Source organism: Erinaceus europaeus, chromosome 19, assembly GCF_950295315.1.
Source record: "Erinaceus europaeus chromosome 19, mEriEur2.1, whole genome shotgun sequence".
Classification (NCBI taxonomy): domain Eukaryota; kingdom Metazoa; phylum Chordata; class Mammalia; order Eulipotyphla; family Erinaceidae; genus Erinaceus; species Erinaceus europaeus.
The window spans coordinates 44,212,586-44,234,335 of record NC_080180.1 but is presented as its reverse complement, the minus strand read 5'-3'; the positions used below and the strand labels follow the sequence as shown (position 1 = coordinate 44,234,335).

Below are 21,750 nucleotides of genomic sequence, written 5' to 3'. Positions count from 1 at the left end.
AGGGTTGATTTTTAACATAAGACTTTTTCCCTGCCAAGAATGACAGAAATTGAATGGTTTTAATAGGAGTGCAGATGCGCTTGGGTCTCCTCCTCCACATCCTTTTACCAGGGGGTAGGAGGAGAAAGGACCCTGAGATGATCTTAAGGAATGCTTTTTAAAACTCAAACCTATATGAAAATGCTCTTCAAAACAATAACTGAGTTTCTCAGGCCAGCAAAGGACTACACATTGGTTAAGTCTGCCACCTTGTGGCCGCACACAGAATTGTCTGAACCTGTATTGGTATGAGTTTCCCACAGTTCTGAACAGCAAGATTGAGAACACATTTCCTTCCTTCCCTTCTTTCGCTGCTATTCTCAGGAGTATCCACTTTAACGTCATGTTGACTGCTGCCCCTGCAGGGATGTTGCCCTTTTATTTCTTTGCACCCCGTGCATCCACAGTGGGCGCCAGATGTTGAGATTAGAAAGCAGTATGAAAGAAACCAGAATGACTTTGTTCTAGGTGTTTATGTTTTGATTGAAGGAAAAAGAATGTCACGCCCTGGGAGTAAAGTGACCCTACAGAGAGCACACGAAGGACCAAATGCTCATGGGACAGGCAGCAAGAGCTTCAGTGGCTCAGAAAGGAAGTCATCACTGCCCCCAGGAAATGGTGGCAGAGTGTAGAGTGAGGAGAAGGTGGAGAAAGTGCTTTCAGGGACTCTCGGTAGGCTGGACCCAGAGTTTGCTGATCATTGCATGGGACCAGGCCAGAGACTGTTGCTGTTGGGCTTTATTTGGAAGTCAGTCTGGACAGTTTTTGGAAGCATGTAGTCTGAATGTAATGTACTTGAACACAGTGCTAACTGGTAAGTGCTCTGGGCGTGGTAGGAACCCTCTGCCCTTCACATCGAAAATTCTGAAATTGCAAAGCAATAATTTAGGGATCATTGGTGTGCTTTATAAATGTTTCATTTGATGGAAGGCGGGGGGCAGAGAGTCTTCTGCATGGAGATTCCTGACTTCCAATCCCTTCTTCTAGCGTTTGCCCTTCTTCCGTAGCCAGTCAACAGCGTCAGGTTGAGCCTGATGTAAAGTTTCAAGACCTCCTTTCAATCTGGAGAGGTGGCAGTCGTTGACTATGTGGGTCATAGTCTGTCTGTAGCCGCAGGGGCAGTTCGGGTCGTCTCTGGCCCCCCAGCGATGGAACATAGCGGCACACCGGCCATGGTCTGTTCGATAGCGATTGAGGAGGGCCCAATCATAACGTGCTAGGTCAAAGCCGGGTTGACGCTTGCAGGGGTCTGTGATGAGGTGTTTGTTCTTTACCTCACTTCCAATCCCAAAACTTGGTATCAGTGAGGTTTCTGAAACTGTGACTTAAAGTCATACAAGATGTTTCTTTCTTTCTTCTCCTGCTGAAATCTGAAGGCATAAACCACACTGTCTCCTCAGACCTGCTAATTGTGCCTGCCACAAGCTTGGCTTTTGTTTCTTGGGCATTTGAGAATCATTTTAAAGAATTCAGTCTCATTTTTTCCCCCTTAAATTTCTCTTGGAAGTTTGTGCTGTTGGACCACTTCTAATTCCAGTTCAGATAGATGGTATCACTTATGAGACAAAATTCATTTTGAGGAAAAATACACATTTTCCTCATAGGTCAGTGAAAAATAACCTGTTTTTGCAAAGGGTCTAGAGGACCGATGGGGGAATGAACCAACATGTGGCCGGGGGGAGGGGGGTGGGTGGAGTGAGACTTCTCAGCAACCCAAAGGTCTTGTTAACATACACTCTATGTTGCTAGCAGAGTCCCCGATGCTAGTAAAAATGAAATTAAAAGCTAGTTTTAAGTGACTTATAAGTTTGCTATGAGGTCCATTACATGCTGAATGAGTCTCTAGGGAGAGACGAGAGCAAGCCAAAGATGATGCCGAGAACTTTCCCTAGGATTTCTTTCCTATTAGGCCTGTGCTGTGTTTATAGACTCCCAAGCAAGAGGGCCTGGTTACGCGATTTTTGGTTTTGATACCAAGTTTGCTCTGTGAGACACACACACATACACACACACACACACACACACACACACACACACACACACACACACACCCTACAGCCCCACCCACCCCACACACACACCCCCCCCCCCCCCAAAGGAAAAAAACATCATTCCGATTGCTGTGTCTTCCTTGTCTGCCAGCTTTCTGACACCAATCTGCTTTCAAACTGTTTCTATTTTTGGACGTGTGGATATCCTTCCTAGGGCAGAAGAAAAAGCTTATTGTTCTGAAAACTGCTGCCTCCTGGTCAGAGCCACATGTTCCTGTTTGTATTCAAGACTAGAGAATTTGGGGTGGAAAATAGTTTACTTTCCTGAAAGGCCTTTAAAATAGTAGTTGTCACATGAATTTTGTCTGCCTTAGGAGACTGGAAAGCTGTGAGTGGGTACACCAGAGTTTCTTGATGGAAGTGAACATTGAAGCATTTCAGTGATTCAACACCCAGCATCTCCCCCTCCCCCCATTTTGTTGAAATACCACTTCACTGTGTGATGAATGGCTCTTGTCTGTATAGAGAAAAGTCACCAGAATCTAAAAATATACCCCCTGAAGGCTCTCTGCCTTTCCTCATCAGTGATAAAACTACTCTGTGATGCAGCACAAGCGGTTTTCACCAGAAGGTTGTCAGTTTCAGGTCAGTTTGAGGAACTAGGACTCCGTAGCAGTTTATAGATTAATTAAAGGCCAGCCATTTAGAAGGAAGGAAGGCTGAAGGAATTGCTAGGAGAGCAGCAGCGGGGGCGCCCTCTAGTGGTAGGGAATGGTAGTAGTTGTTTTCTCGCTGGGTTTGATTCTTTTGCATGACCTCCCAAGCCTCCCCTCCCTCATTTTTTTTTTCCTCCTCACTCAGTTTCTTAGCTATGCTGTCAAAAATGCCATGCCACCTCGAGATTTATTTGGGCTGTCGACACACAGATCCTTTCCCCTGGATGGTTGCAACACATCATTACCCCCCCCCCCCAATACACACACCCCATTATGTTGATTTTTTTCCCCCTGTCGTTTTCAGACCAGGGTGTTAGGCCCCAGAATGAACTATGGGGCTCATAGAAGTCACTAGATATGTGGAGTGAAGGTAGAAAAGGTGATAGGAAGCTTTAAAAGGTCATATCTGCCTTTTTTGAAATATGCCCAGACTATTATCTGTACTTATTGGCCTCCCGTGCTATTTACCGAACTCACAACCACTCACCATTGGCAAGCTTAATATTTGACTACTGGGCTCTGGGCTCTTTATTGAAGAAGAGCTTAGCTACAGATTCCTTCTCTCCTTCGTTTGTAATTCTTTTGCTCATCCTTCATCAATTTGCTTTTATTCTTCTGGCCAGGAGCAGAGATTTCCCAGGACCTTTTCCAAAAACATTTCTGTGTCTTTACTAATTTAAAGCTGTGATTGGGTTGTGTTTATTTTGCTCACAGCAACTTCATGCTGACTTGTGTGTTGCCTGCCACCTGGACACCTGCTTCTCACCACTCCGTTACTTACAGTGAGGACAGATGAGGTTTAGATAAATCTGTCTTTAAAGTTATCTAATTCAAGCTAAGCCTTCTGACAAATTTGTGTAGAACTGAAGTCAAGTTCCCATTTGAAATGACTTACTCTTCCAAGTAGGAAAAAGAAGCTGGCCAGAGTTGGTTGATTGAGTTTATTTAAGAAGTTTATAGTGTGGCTGGGGAGATAGCAGAATGGATACAAAAAAAAAAAAAAAAAAGCCTTTCATGCCTGAGGCACCAAAGGACCCAGGTTCAGGTTTTTAAAATATTAATTATTATTATTGTTAATAAATAAATAAGCTTACAGTTACGTTATAAATCTGAAATACCTATGGGAACCATTTGCACAGGATTCCCTGGTTGTGTGTTGATAGAACTACGCACTCCTCTCAAAACATGATTATGTGAAGGGAGAATGCTTTAGTTATGCACTGACCATATATATGCCCATATATATACTAGAGGAGAACTGCTTTTTTAAAATTTTGACCTTACAGTAACAGTATAGTATAACCTCTTTGTTTTGCTCTCAGTAGCTGCTTCCTGCTGATGAAAATAAAGACCATCAGTTCATTTGCATGTTGACCACCAGAGGGCAGCACTTTCCATCTCTTAGAACAAAACTCCAGCCACTTCAGAATTATTGACAGTGCCTCTCCCACTTTCTCCTTAACATACCACAATGTTGTCCTAAGTACTACAGTGAAGTATTTTAAGCTGAAAGCCTTTGTACCTTTTTAAAAGGTTTTTAAGTTCCTCATTTTATTATTCTGTGAAATACGGTGATTTTTTTTTTCCTCTGCCCTTAATAAAGAAAATCTAACTGGACATGTTCTTCAGTTTTCCAGAGTCTATAGAAGATTTTTATGTCCTACCCTCCCTTTCAAATTTTATTTTTATTAGCGATTAACAGAATTACAAAATTAAAGGGGCACAATTCCGCACCATTCCCATCACCAGAGTTCTGTGTCCCCGTTCTCTCCATTGGAAACGGCAGTGATTCTCCGATGGTCACAGATACTGATTATGATTTATAGCACATATTTATCTCTCTCTTCCCATTTTTTTTTCTCTTCCTGCCTTCTCTTCCATTTTAAGTCACAGCTACACCTATTCTTTACTTTTTTCTCTTCCTCTCTGGGTCCTGAGGGCATTTGGTAATTTTAGGCCCTCTAGTCATCTTCCCCTAACATTTCTTCCTCTCTGGGAGTATGAACCAAAATTCTTTTTCTTCTTTCTCTCCCTGCGCCCCCCTCAAAATATCAAAGTACAACTCAGCTCTGTTCCCGAAGAGCCTCAGGCATGGGAGTCTTTCGTCAACACTGTGTTATCTCCCTGACCCTATAGAAGTTTTCTTCGTAAAGAAAGAAGGGATTATAGTTAGCCAAAGGAGTAGTAAAAAGTACATCACTGTGCACTTTGCGTATTAACAAAGACAAAAAAGGAAGCTAGGTCATATCATAGAGTGGGAGACTAACTGTTAAGATGGTAATACTACCCGGATTCATCGCCTGATTTAGTGCAATCCTTATTAAGATCACAGTTGACTGTCCCCCTTCAGTCTGACATTCATGTGGAAATGTAATGAACCCCAAAGAATTCTTAACACTTTTGAAAAGATAGACAGTGTGATTTAAAAAAAAAATTTTTTTTTAAATTTACTTACTCACTTTTGTTGCCCTTGTTTCTTTTTATTGTTGTAGTTACTATTGTTGTCGTCATTGTTGGATAGGACAGAGAGAAATGGAGAGAGGAGGGGAGACAGGGGGAGAGAAAGACAGACACCTGCAGACCTGCTTCACCGCCTGTGAAGCAACTCCCCTGCAGGTGGGGAGCCGGGGGCTCGAACTGGGGTCCTTATGCGGGTCCTTGTGCTTTGTGCCACATGCGCTTAACCCACTGAGCTACTGCCCGATTCTTGACAGTTTGATCTTGACATAAGGGTAGACAGGACCAAAAGAGTAGAACTGAAAGTCCATCAACAGATAGTTAATCTGGTTTGCAACAAGGATGGCAGTAGAATTTAACAGAGAAAGAACAATCTTACATTTTCACTAGTAACTTTATAATAAAATTATCTTTAAGAGAGTGAAAACAAAGCACCCATGAAGTTTTCTTTGACCTTTGACCTTCTCACGTAACACTGGGGGAGGGGGGTCCTCACCCAGAGCCTCATGCAGGCACTGCACTTCTGAATCACCTTCTCAGCGCACCCCCCCCCCCCCCAATAATCTTTCCAACAGAGGGTGATAGGACAGCTGCCGCCTTCTCTCACACTTCATAGAGAAATGAACTCAGAATGACTCTTGGTCCTGCATGTAAGCTAAAACTATAGAATTCTTGGAAGGAAATATACTGGCAACCCTTTGTGGCCATGGACTTAGGCATGGGTTCCTTCAGTGTGTGCCTAAGACACAGGCATTGGAATCGATAGTCAGCAAATTGGACTTACTCAGAATCAAACACTTGGTGCTTCAGAGGGAGCCCTTCATGAGTCTTGAACTTGGTCTGTAAGCATAGAGATCTATGCTAGAAATCTTTCCCTAAGAAGTCTAATGATTTCTCTCTTTTTATTCAAACAGGATCTGGAAATTGTGTATTCCTATCTGCATGGTATGGAAGCCTTATCAAACTTGAGGGAGCATCAACTTAGGTAAGTTCTTTTCAGATTAATAATAATGGCGTGCTAGAATCTGGTATGACCAGGAACTATAGTGAAGCATTCTCATCTAATATATGCACTTGACTTTATACATTTTTAAAAGGTTGAACTCATTTTTATCTATAAAATAACTAAAAAATTAGTTATTATACCAAGAGGAGAATTACTTTGCCATCTTGACAAATAAGACGACTTCTTAGCACCGAGTTACATAAGAAGCCAGGTGTTTTATTTCTTTTTAATTATCCAAAGAATGAATGATTAGATTCATTATTTTAATGTTTCAGGCTTTTGCATGCACTGTCTTTTTTTTTTTTTTTTTTTTTTTTGGTCTACAGGGTTATTGCTGGGCTCGGTGACTGCAGTACGAATCCACCGCTCCTGGAGGCCATTTTTTCCCCCTTTTGTTGCCCTTTTTGTTTATCGTTGTTGTTGTTGTTCTTCTTGTTATTGCTGTCATTGCTGTTAGATAGGACAGAGAGAAATGGAGAGAGGAGGGGAAGACAGAGGGGGGAGAGAAAGATAGACACCTGCAGACCTGCTTCACCACCTGTGAAGTGACTCCCCTGCAGATGGGGAGCCGGGTCTCGAACCGGGATCCTTGCGCCGATCTTTGCACTTTGTGCCATATGCGCTTAACCCACTGTGCTACTGCCCGGCCCCTGTACTATCTTGATCGTAGTAAATTAATGGACCTTTCCTAAGAAACATAATTTCTGCTAAGTTGTCTTTATGTGGCAAACTCGTTAAAAATTCTTTATCATTTCTGTTGTACAATGATAAAGTATCTTTATTTACGGTTTCTGGACTGCATCTAAAAAGATTAAAAACATTCCTTACTGCCTCTTTCTTAATCAGGACACAAAAGTACCTCAGGGAAATGAATTATACATAAAAACCAACCAGACATCACAGGCAAGATTTGTTTCCTCCCAACTCTGGCTACTTTTGATACTAACAATTTTTTTTTAAATTGAGAAAAAGAAACTTTATTTCTGAGTGAGAGAGAGAAACAGACAGGGAGGAAAAGATACCACAACACCGCCGCACCATCTGGGGAGCTTCCTCCAGTGTTGAGGTGTCCTTCAGTGATGCTGCCTGGGGCCTCCATTTGATAAGAGATCAAGTCTCCTGGCCCCTCCCTTTTACTCTTTAAACACTAATTAATCTGTGAGCCTGTCAATTTTTATATTTAGTTGTTAATTGAAAAAAAGTGTCAAGAGGGTTGAGTACTTCTAAAATTAAATTTTTAATGAAAATCATTTAAATTAGATTGCAGGTTACGTGTTTAAAAATTCAGTCAAGTTTTATTAGAAAGGGCAAAACCATTGGGAATTTAGAAGGTGGATTCAGATAAAGGTAGAGTAATTTTTATAAAGTGTGTAACTTTCATTTTATGGTTTTGATGACGGAAAAATTTTTTAACTGCGTACTAATTTTTTATTTCATTAACTGAAGTTAATCCTGAAATGCAAATGAAACTGCTTAATATGCATATATGAGGGCACATTTCTAAGTGCTCATAGATCCAAACCAATGGATAATAATTAAGTATATTGGGGGTCGGGTGGTAGTGTGGTGGATTAAGCGCACATGGCGCAAGTACCAACAGGAGGATCCCTGTTTGAGCCCCCGGCTCCCCACCTGCAGGGGAGTCGCTTCACGGGAGGTGAAGCAGGTCTGCAGGTGTCTCTCTTTCTCTTCCCCCTCTCACTCTCCCCTCCTCTCTCAATTTCTCTTTGTCCTATCCAACAGCAACGATAGCAGTGACAACAACAATAACAATAACAACAACAAGGGCAACAAAGCGGGAATATATGGCCTCCAGGAGCAGTGGATTCATAGTGCAGGCACCGAGCCCCAGCAATAACCCTGGAGGCAAAATAATAATAATAATAATTAAGTATATTGATTATATATGCCTACAGTTCATTATTATCTAAAATATTTAATAGAAATTCCGTGCAGTAGGAAATAAAAAGAAATGTAATTATTATTTGGAACTAATGTAGAGATAATGAAGGCTGTACATTTAGCTAGCTACCTGCTTTAGAGCAATCAGTTTTTGCCATTATTATTTTTTTTAATTGGGGGAGATTAATGGTTCACAGTTGACAGCGTAAGGATCCTGGTTTGAGTCCCCAGGTCCTCACCTGCAGGGGGTCGCTTCACAAGTGGTGAAACAGGTGTGTCTTTCTCTACCCCTCTCTGTCTTCCCCTCCTGTCTCCATTTCTCTCTGTCCTATCCAACAACAACGATAGTAAGAACAATAGCAATAATAGTAACAACAACGATAAACAACAAAGGCAACCAAAAGGGGGAAATAAAAGCCTCCAGGAGCAGTGGATTTGTAGTACAGGCACTGAGCCCCAATCATTACCCTGGAGGCAAAAAAATAAAATAAAAAAGATTTCTCTATAGTACAGTTTTGCCAACTTTAGAAAAAAATGTTCATTTCAGCATGTTTATTCTGGTAGTAGGAAGTAGAATACCACCATTTTGTGTGTGTGTGTGTGTGTGTGTGTGTGTGTGTGTCGGGGGTGGGTAGAGATTGGAAGAGACTTGGAAACTTAGTGACCCATCCATATATCAGCACTAAGCTGTCTCTGGGTGGTTAAAGTAGATGCTGCAGTGTTTGAGATCATGTACTAATGATGCATTGTCAAGATCCTCAGACCCCCACTTAAACACATAAAATCTGTTTTCAACACTTCTGTCTTAGAATATATAATAAGTCTTTTTTACAATTTTTATGTTTATTTATTTATTCCTTTTTGTTGCCCTTGTGTTTTATTGTTGTAGTTATTATTGTTACTGATGTCATCATTGTTGGATAAGACAGAGAGAAATGGGGAGAAGAGGGGAAGACAGAGGGGAAGAGAAAGACAGACACCTGCAGACCTGCCTCACCGCTTGTGAAGCGACTCCCCTGCAGGTGGGGAGCCAGGGGCTTGAACCAGGATCCTTGTGCTGGTCCTTGCACTTTGCACCATGTGTGCTTAACCCACTGTGCTACCACCTGACTCCCGTGTCTTTTTTGGAACCAAAAGGAGGTAACAGTTGAATCTATGCAGAGATCTCCACAGTGCAGAGGTGTTCCCAGATGTCCCAGGGGTATAAGATTGGTGCATGGAAAGGCTGGGACTGGTTTACTTAGGTAGAGAAAGTCTGGAGTAGAAAATTGCACAGGACCTCACATTCAGGGATAAGTGGTTGTTCGTCCAAAGGTTGTAGAAATTAAGAGCAGAGTGGGAGATGTTATGTCTGGAAGCTGTGAATAACAGACACACACAGGAGGATGAGTATTCAACATACAAGAGTAGAAGCAGAGGTCTACGTCTGTAGTCCGGCTGAGAGAGTGAGGTAGGGGGATAGCAAGGGCACATCATACTGAGGTCTGGCGGGGGAGATGCTGAATCCATTGGCTTGGGAGGATGTATTTTGAAGGCAGATGCTGACAGAAGATGGGATGTAAGAAGAGCCAAGTAGGAGGACGTCAGGGTTTGGGACTAAAACAACTAGGTTCTAATTGTGGGACAGGAGGCTATGGGGAAGAAATTGAAGATCTGTTTGAAACAATATTAAGTGTGGATGGGTGTGACAGAGACAATGGCAGCATTCAACAGGCATTTAGATAGTGGAGATTGTGGTAAGAACTGAGTCAGGGGCTTTGCTTCTGTTGTACTGGTTATAGATTAAACTGGAGGAGAAGAGTGCTGGAGATAACATTTAGGAAGGAGATAGAGGAATGGGATTTGGGGACAGCCCAGTAGAGAGAGGGAAAAAAATGAATAAGAGGAAAGCCAGTATGCTGAGGACAGGAAGCCCTGGGAAGATAACGGGAAGAGTTTCAAAAGCTGCTGAGAAGTGGAAGTAAGATAGGGTTACAAAGGATCTATCAATAGGTAACAGAGGCAGGGTTACAAAGGATCTATCAATAGGTAACAGAGGCTGCTTGTAGCTTTAGAACCTCCAAGGAACCATGTGATGGGGCAGTGTGAAGAAGGCCCAGAGAAAGTGGAGGTAGATAGTATGACTGCTTGAAAAAGAGAAGTTGTGTTACGTCTGGCAAAGTGAAAGGTGATAATAACTGTGGATGAAATAGGGTCAGAAGGATGCCCCCTCTCCCTCCTCAGCAACACTGAGACCTGTGCGCGAGATTAAGATGGAGATGAAGTAGTAAGTTGAAGCTAGTTGGCCAATAATGATATATGGTTTTTCTATGGGCTGGCCTCCAATTCATGTGGGAATGAGGAAATCTGCCACTAGTAATCAGAAAACACATTGACTTATTGGTCGGAATATTATGCTTCGTTGTTTTGGAGACAGGCAGAGCTGGGTGGTGATAACGTAGAAAGGAGGTAGACTTCAGTACTGTTCCTCAGTCATGGGTAGGTGAGGTCTGGTAAAGGGGTCAGGACACTCAAGAACCTCCTTTCATTCTAACAATAATAGGACAGGAACCTGCTGTTTTATGGACGACATGAACTTTTATTATTATTATTATTATTATTTTTAGAATAACAGCTCTTAGGTACCTTTTACATGATTCAACCCACTAAAGAATTGACTTTGTTCCCTCTCCCAGAGCTAGATGACATTCAATTTGAATGTTTTGAATAAGGGCTTCGGAGGAGAGTGTCGGGTGGTTGTAGTTGAATGAACAATGAGTAGAGTACCTAAGAGAACCAATTTCAAGTGAAAAAATCAGGAGTGTGTGTGAGTTTTTTTGATTTAGTAAATAGGAAAGGTGGATTTGGGTTCAGTCCCTCTCTTTCACAAACTGGAGACTAGTAGTGCCATTAGCCAAATCAAGGTGTTGTTGAACTAATCGCTTTAATAGCCAGCCCTTTTATTTGCTATATGCCCCTTTATGGCAGGGAACAGTCATATTCATTCTCTCTCTTTCCCTCTCTCTCTCTCTCTCTCTCTCTCTTTCTCTCCATTTCTGTATTTTTTTTTTGGGGGGGGGCTTTTCATTTGAGCTCAATGGGGATTTCTCAGAGATGACATTTTGAGGTAATTTTGAATATTTTTAAACATTTATTCATGTGTTCCATAAATTTTGTCCTCCGGCTTGAATCAGCTGAAATACAAGGCTGAAGGCTGTAAATGCTCTGTGTAGTCACTCGTCATAAAAAGACCAAGTCAGTCAAAAAACCCACTTTTGTCTGGAATTCCATACTGTCAAGAGGGGTTCATGTGGAGCCATGCACGATGCTATCACTTTTTAAATTACTAGACTTCCCTTTCCGAGACGCCTTCTCATTTTTCTGTGTATTTTGGAGAATGTGACTTTGTCCACGTGTCCTTTACAAGCCATAAAATTTACGGGGTTTTGCTTCTTATGAAAAATACACATGGCAGAGCTGACAGCCAGCAAAATGTTTTCCTCTCCAGCACCTCTTGTGGGATTTTATCTATTTATTTATTTATTTATTTATTTATTTGTTAATTGAGGGACCAAGAAATGTTTATCTTGGGGTTAGTAAATGAATTTGACTAGCTTAATATAAAGTAATTTTTAACTTTCTAGACTGCCCGACTTATTTATATTTTTACACCATCGGTATGTTATAAACAATCAGTGTGATTTTTTTTTTTCCATGACAAATATTGAGCATCTGTCTTTCTTTTTTTACAGGTTGATGTGCGAAACTGTGAGGTATGAACGACATGAAGCAAATGAAGTCTTATACTAGTAGGTGTTCCCTTTCTCTTTGTCGACTGTACAATGAGGCAGCTAAATGATTTCCTTAAAGTAGCCAAGAAGTTCCAGCCACTGCCTGCTAAGTTAGAATCGCCTTAGTTTTGTATTAACCCATTTTTCCATAACTCACAAATGCAGGGCATTTCAACTGTTTCCTGTCATAAAGTAAGTTTACAATCCTTTGTAGATAAATTCACACCTGTGTCTCTCACATGCGCTTTAGAGATATTATTCCACAGTATAGAACATTCCGACTTTTTTTTTTTTGGGGGGGGACCATGAAGGTAGACGTAGAATTTATCCCTTCTCATGAGGAAACAAACAAACACCACGACATCTCGCCACAACCACACCCAACGAGATGAACTGTAGCTTGTTTCTTTCAGAAACAGGAAAATAAGATGCTCACATCTCTTTGGTCCTAGTTTCTTCTTTAAATAATCTTTGGTAATTCCTTCAAGATGTTTAACATATTGCTTCTAAAAATTATCAGCTTTTTGTTTGTTTGTTTGTTTTTGTTTAAGAATGTGGTGGACATATAGTAAATTTTGGCATACTAAGGATACATAAACTGCTTTACTGAGTATATTATTTTGATAATGGTTGCCAAGTCTGGCTGAAATTACTACTGTTCGCCTTGAATATTAAAGAGCATGTTTATTGAAATAAGTAAAACATAACTTCCACCCTTAAAGGAAAAAACTTACTCTCTAGAGGGAAGTAAAAAACAGAATAAAAAGAAAACAATAACAAAAGCAACCAACAGAGATAACTGAGTATATAGATCTGCCCATTGAGCTAAATTTAGAAGGCAAGGGAGAAGCCTTCAGGGAGAGCTTCAGAGGAGTGGCTTTTCGGACTAGGAGTGTGTCCACTGGTCTGGTGAGTCTCCTCAGGGAACACTGTGTATGTACAGGGACAGTGAGGAAAGGGGCCGGGTCCCACACTTTGAACATGGTAGAGGTTTAGTGTGATTGCCCTGGATTGTGAATCTGGCTACAGCTACATTTGCATGTGAATGTGTTGTTGATTAAAAAAAAAAAAAAGGACCCCCCCCCAAACTAGAGATGCATTGTCCTCCTAATTTTGCATTATGGGAAACTGTTACTGTAAGTATATACAGTATTAGAGATAGTCATACAGTATATCCCCACTCTTTTTTTTTTTTTTTTTAAAGAAAGTATTTATTCCCTTTTGTTGCCCTTGTTGTAGTTATTATTATCATTGTTGGATAGGACAGAGAGAAATGGAGAGTGGAGGGGAAGATAGAGATGGAGAGAGAAAGAGACTCACCTGCAGACCTGCTTCACCTCCTGTGAAGGGACTCCCCTGCAGGTGGGGAGCTGGGGGCTCAAACCAGGATCTTTACTCCACGTGCGCATAACCCGCTGTGCTACTGCCCGACTCCCAGCTGTCACTCTTAACTGATGCCTGATTCTGCTCTAGCTTTTCCTCCTCTTCACACATCCAGATGAATTATTTTGAAGTAAATCCAGATATATCAGTTCATCAACAATTATTTTGATATATCTATATTTATTTATCTTTAAAAGATACAGACTTAAATGTACTGTGCTATTATGTAAAAACATCTTTAAACTCTATGTATATATCCCTACCATGGTTATTGGTAGGACTATGCCTGTCCGGTTCTCCTTTTTATTTTTTTAGATAGAGCGTGAAAGTGAGAGACAAGGAGAGGCAGCTCCACTGCTCATGAAGGCCCCCCCCCCCTCCCCAATGCACATGCTCTCATGTGGTGGTCAGGGGCTCAGATTGGAGTATGTGAACTTACTAAAATGTGCTCTACTGGGTGAACCATCTACTGGACTCTCACAGAAACTTAAAAAAAAAAAAGAATACCTCCAGGGTTTAGAAAAGTCCTTGTCTTGCATGGTTGAGGCCCTGAATTCAAACCCCAGCACTCATAACACAGAGAGGAAGAAGTGGAATATCACAAATGTTCAAACATTGCTTTGGTCTCCCCCCCCCCCTCCCTTTTTCTCCCTTTCCCCTCCCTCTCCCTTTCCCCTCCCTCTCCCTTTCCCCTCCCTCTCCCTTTCCCCTCCCTCTCCCTTTCCCCTCCCTCTCCCTTTCCCCTCCCTCTCCCTTTCCCCTCCTTCTTCCTCCCCCTTTCTCTCTCCCATACACAATTAAAAAAATAATTTTAACACCATGAAAATATTTACATTTCATTGCCTCACATTTTTCTCAGTTTGAGTTAAGACAGAAATAAGCTCTCTTCATTGTGATTGGTTCATAGCTTTAAGTTTGTAACCCTCCCCACACACACACACATAGCATGGTGATCAGTTATTAGGCAGCAAAATTAAATGACCAATGTCTTCCACACCCACTCAGCTTCTCAAAAATAATGTCATTGCCTCAGCTTTACACACAAGGAAGGGGTAAGGAATGGAAACTTGGAGGGAGAGAGAGAGAGAGAGAGAGAGAGTCAGGAACTTGCTGAAGTTCTCATTGCTGAAAGCAGGACTTGGATTTGAGCCTAGATAGAACTCTGTAGCTTTTGCCCATATTTCATTCCCCAGCCTTTTTCATTCCACTACAAAAAATAGGGCTCTATAAAAATGGTAATGCTTGGGAGTCGGGCAGTAGCGCAGTTAAGTGCACATGGCGCAAAGCGTAAGCACCGGCATAAGGATCCCGGTTCGAGCTCCTGGCCCCCCACCTGCAGGGGAGTCACTTCACAGGCCGTGCAGCAGATCTGTAGGTGTCTATCCAACAACAAGGACATCATCAACAACAATAATAACTACAACTCTCGTGGGAACTAGCAGTAGCCTGAGGGGACAACATGGCAGATGTGACTGCATCTGCACAATTTCCCAGCAACAAGGGCAACAAAAAGGAATAAATAAATAAATACTAAAAAATGGTAATGCTTATGTACATGTTGGGATGAGCATAGCATCTTGCTCTTACTACTGATTCCCCAGGGGGTAAAAGTGGCAGCTGGAAACCCCTAGCTCCTCTGCATGTACAATCCTGACTCCCTAACTGTTACTGTTTGTTATTTGTTAAAAATTAAAGTCATATTGCAGTATCTTTAAATATGCCTATTTTAAAAAGTCAGTTTAGTCAGGGGATGTGAACTATGGTGATAATGTGGAGCCATGCATTAGAATATATTTAAATGCTTTGGATACATTTAGGTTTGAATTGATAGCTAGTGCTGACCTTAGCAAATACTCACTTTGCACTAGAGTTAAACATTTAAAAAATAAGACTATGTTATCAGGCAAAGAAAAGTCAGTAGATTATGATTTTGTAAGATTTAGAATTCACAGATTCTTACTTATAGGTCCATTCTTAATTATTTGCGTGATGGTGATGGTTATTTAGAGAGAGTGAAAATGACCTAAGCTACTTAGTTTTAATGAAGTGGAGGCCGGGCTTGAACATGTATTATGCTCGTGGCAAAGCAGCACACTGCCCAAGCACGCTATCTTGCCAGCCTGTAGATGCATTTAATTTATTCCTAGTGTTTGGTAATCCTGTGAGGAAGGTTAATTAAAGCATTTTCTTTATGATCCTTGACCAAACATGTTTCTGCTCTTAATAATTTGTCTATGTTCAGCTTTGATAATTAATTTGTGGTGTATGCATATCTGTGATAACTTAAAAATACCACCCATCTTTTGGGGGCTTTTTCTCTCTACCTCTGGGGGAAATGACTTGTCTGTTCTTATTCTCCCTGGTGTTTAAAAATCATAGAATATCAAAGACTTCCAGACTTTGGTTTTATGACCAAGACACGAGTAGTCATTTTCCTTATTACATTTGTGTGGTGTGACTGCTAAGTGTGTAGTGTTAATAATTTCAGCAGGTAGATGTAATAACTCTTTTTTTTAATTTATTTTTTATTTTTTAATTTTATTTATTTATTTTATTTTATTTATTCCCTTTTGTTGCCCTTGTTGTTTTATTGTTGTAGTTATTATTGTTGTCATCGTTGTTGGATAGGACAGAGAGAAATGGAGAGAGGAGGGGAAGACAGAGAGGAGGAGAGAAAGACAGACACCTGCAGACCTGCTTCACCGACTGTGAAGCGACTCCCCTGCAGGTGGGGAGCCGGGGTTCGAACCGGGATCCTTATGCCGGTCCTTGTGCTTTGCGCCACCTGCGCTTAACCCGCTGCGCTACAGCCCGACTCCCGTAATAACTCTTTTGATCTTCTCTTCTGTACCTTCTCTTCTGTACCTCCCCCCCCCCCCCCCCCTTCATCTATAAGATGGAAACAAAACAATCATAATGGTACTTGAGCTTTGGGCTTGGTGTGAGTGTCACATGCAATCTGACATGTCAGGTATTCCCAGAGTAGTGCACATAATAGGGGTACACAGTTATGTTAGCTGTGGCTTCTTAGCATCATCATCATCTTTTCTTCTTCACTGTTTGAAGAAGTGAAGGCATTGCCTCACTGTTGTTGTTGTTGGATAGGACAGAGAGAAATCGAGAGAGGAGAGGAAGACAGGGAGAGAGAAAGATAGACACCTGCAGACCTGCTTCACCGCTTGTGAAGCGACTCCCCAGCAGGTGGGGAGCTGGGGCCTCGAACCCGGATCCTTAGGCCGCTCCTTGTGCTTTCTACCCTGTGCGCTTAACCCGCTGCACTACCACCCAGCCCCCTAGTTTCTGAGAGTTTTTATAGCACTTAGTTAAGCAGTTTGTCTCTCATTGCAGGAGGAGAAACTATCCCTCCATGGGAAGAGTTGCATGGAGGTTTAGTGAGTCTTTTTTATTTATTTATTTTTTTTATTTAAGAAAGGATTAATTAACAAAACCATAGGGTAGGAGGAGTACAACTCCACACAATTCCCACCACCCAATCTCCATATCCCACTCCCTCCCCTGATTGCTTTCCCATTCTCCATCCCTCTGGGAGCATGGACCCGGGGTCATTGTGGTTTGCAGAAGGTAGAAGGTCTGGCTTCTGTAATTGCTTCCCCGCTGAACACAGGCGTAGTGAGTCTTTTTTAGAGCGACTTCATTTCAGTCAGTAAATGTGCAATATAAGGCTTCAAGCCTTAGCTCCTCTTGTTGCTTCTAGCAGCCTTTTTGCTTGTGGACGTGGTTTCCTGCTTTCCCCAGCTCACTGCTGTCCCAGTTGGGTTCTCGCACTCCGCCTCCACTCCACTTTGCCTCAAGCTTTATTTTCTGCTGACAAACCCCCCCCCCCCCCAGATGGAACTGTAGCTGCATTTGCCTCCTGTCTCATTCCTTCTGCAGAAGAGAGCTGCATCGTTCTTGCCTTAGCCCTACAGTGCGGCCGTTCCTGTTCTCGCCTGTGCCATTCATCTTTCCTTCTCCTCCTTCTCTCAAAAATGTCACTGAGCCCGTCGTCCACCCGGCAGCAATTTCTTCTTTGACACTTGTACTCCTAACCACCTATATAAATCTAATTCTTAGATTTCCCAATATGGTCAGACTTTCATTTTATTTTACAGTCTTGCTTTTTAATTTATCACAAAAACATTTGCTACATGAGTTGCTTTCACTTTAATTATTATTATTATTGTTACTCATTTTAAGAATGGAATGAATTTGGAGGGATCGAGGGCGATGTACTCAGGTCCTGATGGCAGAGAAAGACTTTGGTGGGTGGTGGGAGTGATGTACAGACACCCACCATGATAGGGTGAGAGATTGTACTCATGTCTATACATTTGTCCTGTCAACCATTATTATTTTAAAAAATATATTTTTTTATTTATTAATGAGAAAGATAGGAGGAGAGAGAGAGAGAGAGAAAGAACCAGACACCACTCTGGTACATGTACTACTGGGCATTGGACTCAGAACCTCATGCTTCAGTGTCCGATGCTTTATCCACTGCGCCATCTCCCGGACCGCTACCATTATTATTATTATTTAAATTTTAAAAAAATATTTATTTTCCCTTTTGTTACCCTTGTTTTATTGTTGTAGTTATTGTTGTTGTTATTGATGTCGTCGTTGTTGGATAGGACTCTGTCCTGTTTCTCTCTAGAAATGGAAAGAGGAGGGGAAGACAGAGAGGGGAGAGAAAGATAGACACCTGCAGACCTGCTTCACCTCTTGTAAAGGGACTCCCCTGCAGGTGGGGAGCCGGGGACTCGAGCCAGGATCCTTACGCAGGTCCTTGCACGTTGCGCCACCTGTGCTTAACCTGCTGCGCTACCGCCAGACTCCCCACTACCATTATTATTATTATTTTTTTAAAATAAAGAATAGATTTTTATTCTTCTAGTCTCTTTCCATGATTTTACTATTTTATTGTTTTGTGTCTTTATTTAAAAAAAAATGTTAAGGTCAGGAGAGAACTTCCCTGGTAGAGTGTTAAGACCTGGGTTTAAACCTCTGATAACATGTAGAAATATCATGCATAGCACTACGGGGAAGCTCAGTGAATGGTAGTGGGGGAAGTGCTGTGTTTTCTCTACCTTTCTTTCTCTCTCTCTCCCACTCTCTGGAATCTCTGGAATTAAAAAGGTTAATTAAGTGTTCGTTGTTGCAGTCTGCCTTTTTTTTTTTTTTTTTTTTTCTTTGGTGGAACTAGGCTTTGCACAGGGAGCTTTCACTGCTCTGGGCCATTTCTTTTCCATTCAGATAGGGAGAGACACCACAACACCGAAGCTTCCTCCATCTCCGTGTGTACCTCCTACATAACTTTCGGGCTCAAACCTGGGTCCTGTGCAAGGCAATGCTGGCACCCTACCCAGTGAACTTTCTCCTCAGTCAGATTTGCCTCGAACCCTTTGACCTCGTCTCTGTATGCCTACGGGTTTTCTGTAACATCTCAAAAGTGGCACTTTTTAGATGAGAAGCAGGTTTGCTGTGAAAATGAAATGACAGCGCAGAACTCTTAAGAGACATGGATTTGTAAATGAAGGTAGAGTTTCAGTATATGTGAAATAGACTGCTTTTAAAGCCAGGCTAAGATCCCTGGTTATCCTTCACTTTCTGAAAGCTAACTTATTCTAGTAATGTGAGAATTTACGTACAATTTGCATATACATCTGATCAAATATTACGATGAAGTAATTTTATAAGGCTGCATTTCTGAGGCTAAATATGAAATGCAAACACCTTTAGCTCTTAGTAGAGCTTTTTTTAAAATAATGTCCTTATTATCCTTATTAAAGTGTGGTGTATGCAGTTTGCCATTCGTGTAACCTCCTATTATTCTTAACACTTCCTATGCATGAATTTGTCTGATGAGCTGGCTTGTTGTCATTGGCATAACAAAAATAAGTAACGCATATTTTGTCTTTGTGCTTACAGTTGAGAGCCTCACCTGAGGAAAACAAAGCAAAAAAAGTACAATTATGAAACTTAAATTCAGTAGCAGAAGTGATGTAATATGTGAAAGAAATTAAAATTATTTGTATCTGGAAAACCATCTGTGTACTGGAAGGTGGCCATTATTAGAATTTTTTTAAGCCATGGAACACTGTGTTCACAGGGCAATCCTACTCAGCTCTCTCAAAGTAGCTATTCCATTTAGAAGATGGATGATATGAACAGCATGCTGTCCCATTGGGCTTGTCAAATGCAAATTGAAAACCTCTTATCTGAACTGACCGACTGCTGGACTCCTGGGAAAGGACAGAGAATGAGTTGTTGTAAATAAGTGGGGGGAAAAATCACATTGGTCCTCGATATAATCATCTACTTAAGAATTCAGATCTGGGGTCCAGCAGTGCTGCTCCCAGTTGAACACTCACATTACCATGCACAAGGGCCTGAGTTCGAGCTCATATTGCTCACCTGAGGGGTGGTGCTTCAGGTGTGGTGAAGCAGGTCTGCATCTTTCTCTCCCTTGTTTCCACTCCCTCTCAATTTATTTTTATTTATTTATTATTGGATAGAGACAGAGAAATTGAGAAGGGAGGGGGAGATAGAGAAAGAAAGAGACAGAGAGACAGCCGTGGCCCTGCTTCACCACTTGTGAAGCTTTCCCCCTACAGGTGGGGCCAGGGACTTGAACCTGGGTCCATGCACACTGTTGAGTATACTTAACCAGGTGCGCAACCGCCTGTGGACCCTCCCCCCATTTCTCTCTGTCCTATCAAATACAGTAGAAAGGGGGAAAAAGAGAAAAAGAAAAAGTAATGATTGCCAGGAGCAGTGGATTTCCAGGGCCAGCACATTGCCCCTGGGATAACCCTGGTGGAAAAAAGGGAAAAAAAAGGATTCAAGTCTAAGCCAGTCAGAAGAATGCAGTGAGAGTATAGGTGAAGAAAATTGAGATAGTAAGGTTTAGCAAAGAGCTTTAATTAAGAGACATGGGGAGGAAGAAACTGACTGTATCTTCTGGGTTTATCCTTTGATTGAATGATGTTGCTACAACAGGTTTAGAGAAAGGAAAAATATGGCTTTGTTGTCCCCCACCCCCAATTTAGTCATCGCTGGCTGATTCTCTGAGATTGAGATTCCTTACTAGTCTTGATTTGCTTATGAGAACTTTGTTAGTCTTCATGTCTCTTCCCTTGTTTTTTTTTCTGTTTGTTTTGATTTTTAAGCAGAGCCACTACTATAGTTACTGAATCATAATTTCATTTCTCCAAGATGCCAGCAGCTTTATTGTCCAAATGTGTTTAAATCTCCTATGTAGTATGACGTGTCTTTTCTTTCTGAAATATTAAAAAAAAAAAAACAAAAAAAAACTTCGTTGCCACATGTGGGTCCCTGTCGCACCCAGTCCCGCTCGTAACCATATCACAACTGCCTCTCCTCTGAATGGTCTCCCCGTCCACTCTTTCTGCACGTCTGAGCCATGCTTGTACCACCCGTTCCTCCTTCCATTTGATGGGCGTCTGTTTTTCTTCTCTGTGTCCTGATGCTCGTCGCTCCCAGTGTTGCCCACATAAGCTTTGGAGTCGTTCAGGTTCACTCCTGAGTCACTTCTGCCATATTGATCTGCTAACGTGGGAGGAAGCCTTCTCCATGGCCCTGGCACCCCCTCACGCCTTATTCGGCACTGATCTTCTCAGCAAGCACGACATCTCCCTAATTGCTTGGAGTTTTGTGTGTGGGTACCATTCTTTCAGTTTCTACATGTTGCCCCTTTCGCCAAACCCACATGTAATTTGTCAGTGTTTGGGGCCTTGCAAGAGACTTGAGTCCAGTGTAGCTCAGTCTCTTGCCCACAGCTACCTTCCACCCTTTTATTGTCACAGTTCCTTCCCCTTTGGTCTCCTCTTCATTATCTTAAGCGGTTTTTTTTTTTATGACTGGATTCCATTTAAGTTTTCATTTTTAAAAATTTTAGTTATTTATTTATTTTAATTTGTTATTGGGTAGAGACAGAGAAATTGAGAGAGAAGGGGGAGATAGAGAGGAAGAGAGACAGAGAGATGCCTGTAGACCTGCTTCATCGCCTGTGAAGCAACTCCATGCAGGTGGGGAGCCCAAGTCTCGAACTAGGACCCTAATCGGTTGTTGCGCTTTGCGCCACATGCGCTTAACCCACTGCGCTACCGCCCAGACTCCTTCATTTTTTTTTTTATTAGCTGCTGAGTAAAGCAATTTATTTTCATGAGTCGATGTTTTGTTTTACTTGCTAGTAATCGTTATTGTTACAGATCCAATCAAATTTCTTTTGATTTATTAGCTTATTGCCCCTCCACCCCACCCTCACCCCAGCTGCCCTTGTCGTTAGCTTTCTGCTTTGTAACTGGAGAATGTGGAACAGCACACACAGCTCTTTTGTGTGGAGACATCGCCACCTTGTGGAATCCTGGGATATTGCTGAGAAAGTTCTTCACACCTTGCTATCATTTTGACTGGCTTTTTTAAAAAAAATTTTATTTGTTGCCCTTGTTTTTATTGCTGTAGTT

General features: G+C 41.7%; 1 protein-coding gene across 7 annotated transcripts in view; it reads left to right on the top strand.

Annotated features, from left to right (window-relative positions):
- The window catches only part of RAPGEF2 (Rap guanine nucleotide exchange factor 2), a 269,320-nt gene that overhangs the window by 82,025 nt on the left and 165,545 nt on the right, over window positions 1-21,750 (top strand). For all 7 annotated transcript variants that reach the window (XM_060178881.1, XM_060178878.1, XM_060178879.1 and 4 more), the window contains exons 2-3: window positions 6,118-6,188; window positions 11,843-11,899. In XM_060178881.1, the coding sequence (XP_060034864.1) occupies window positions 6,118-6,188; window positions 11,843-11,899 (128 nt within the window). The remainder of the gene's footprint in view (window positions 1-6,117; window positions 6,189-11,842; window positions 11,900-21,750) is intronic.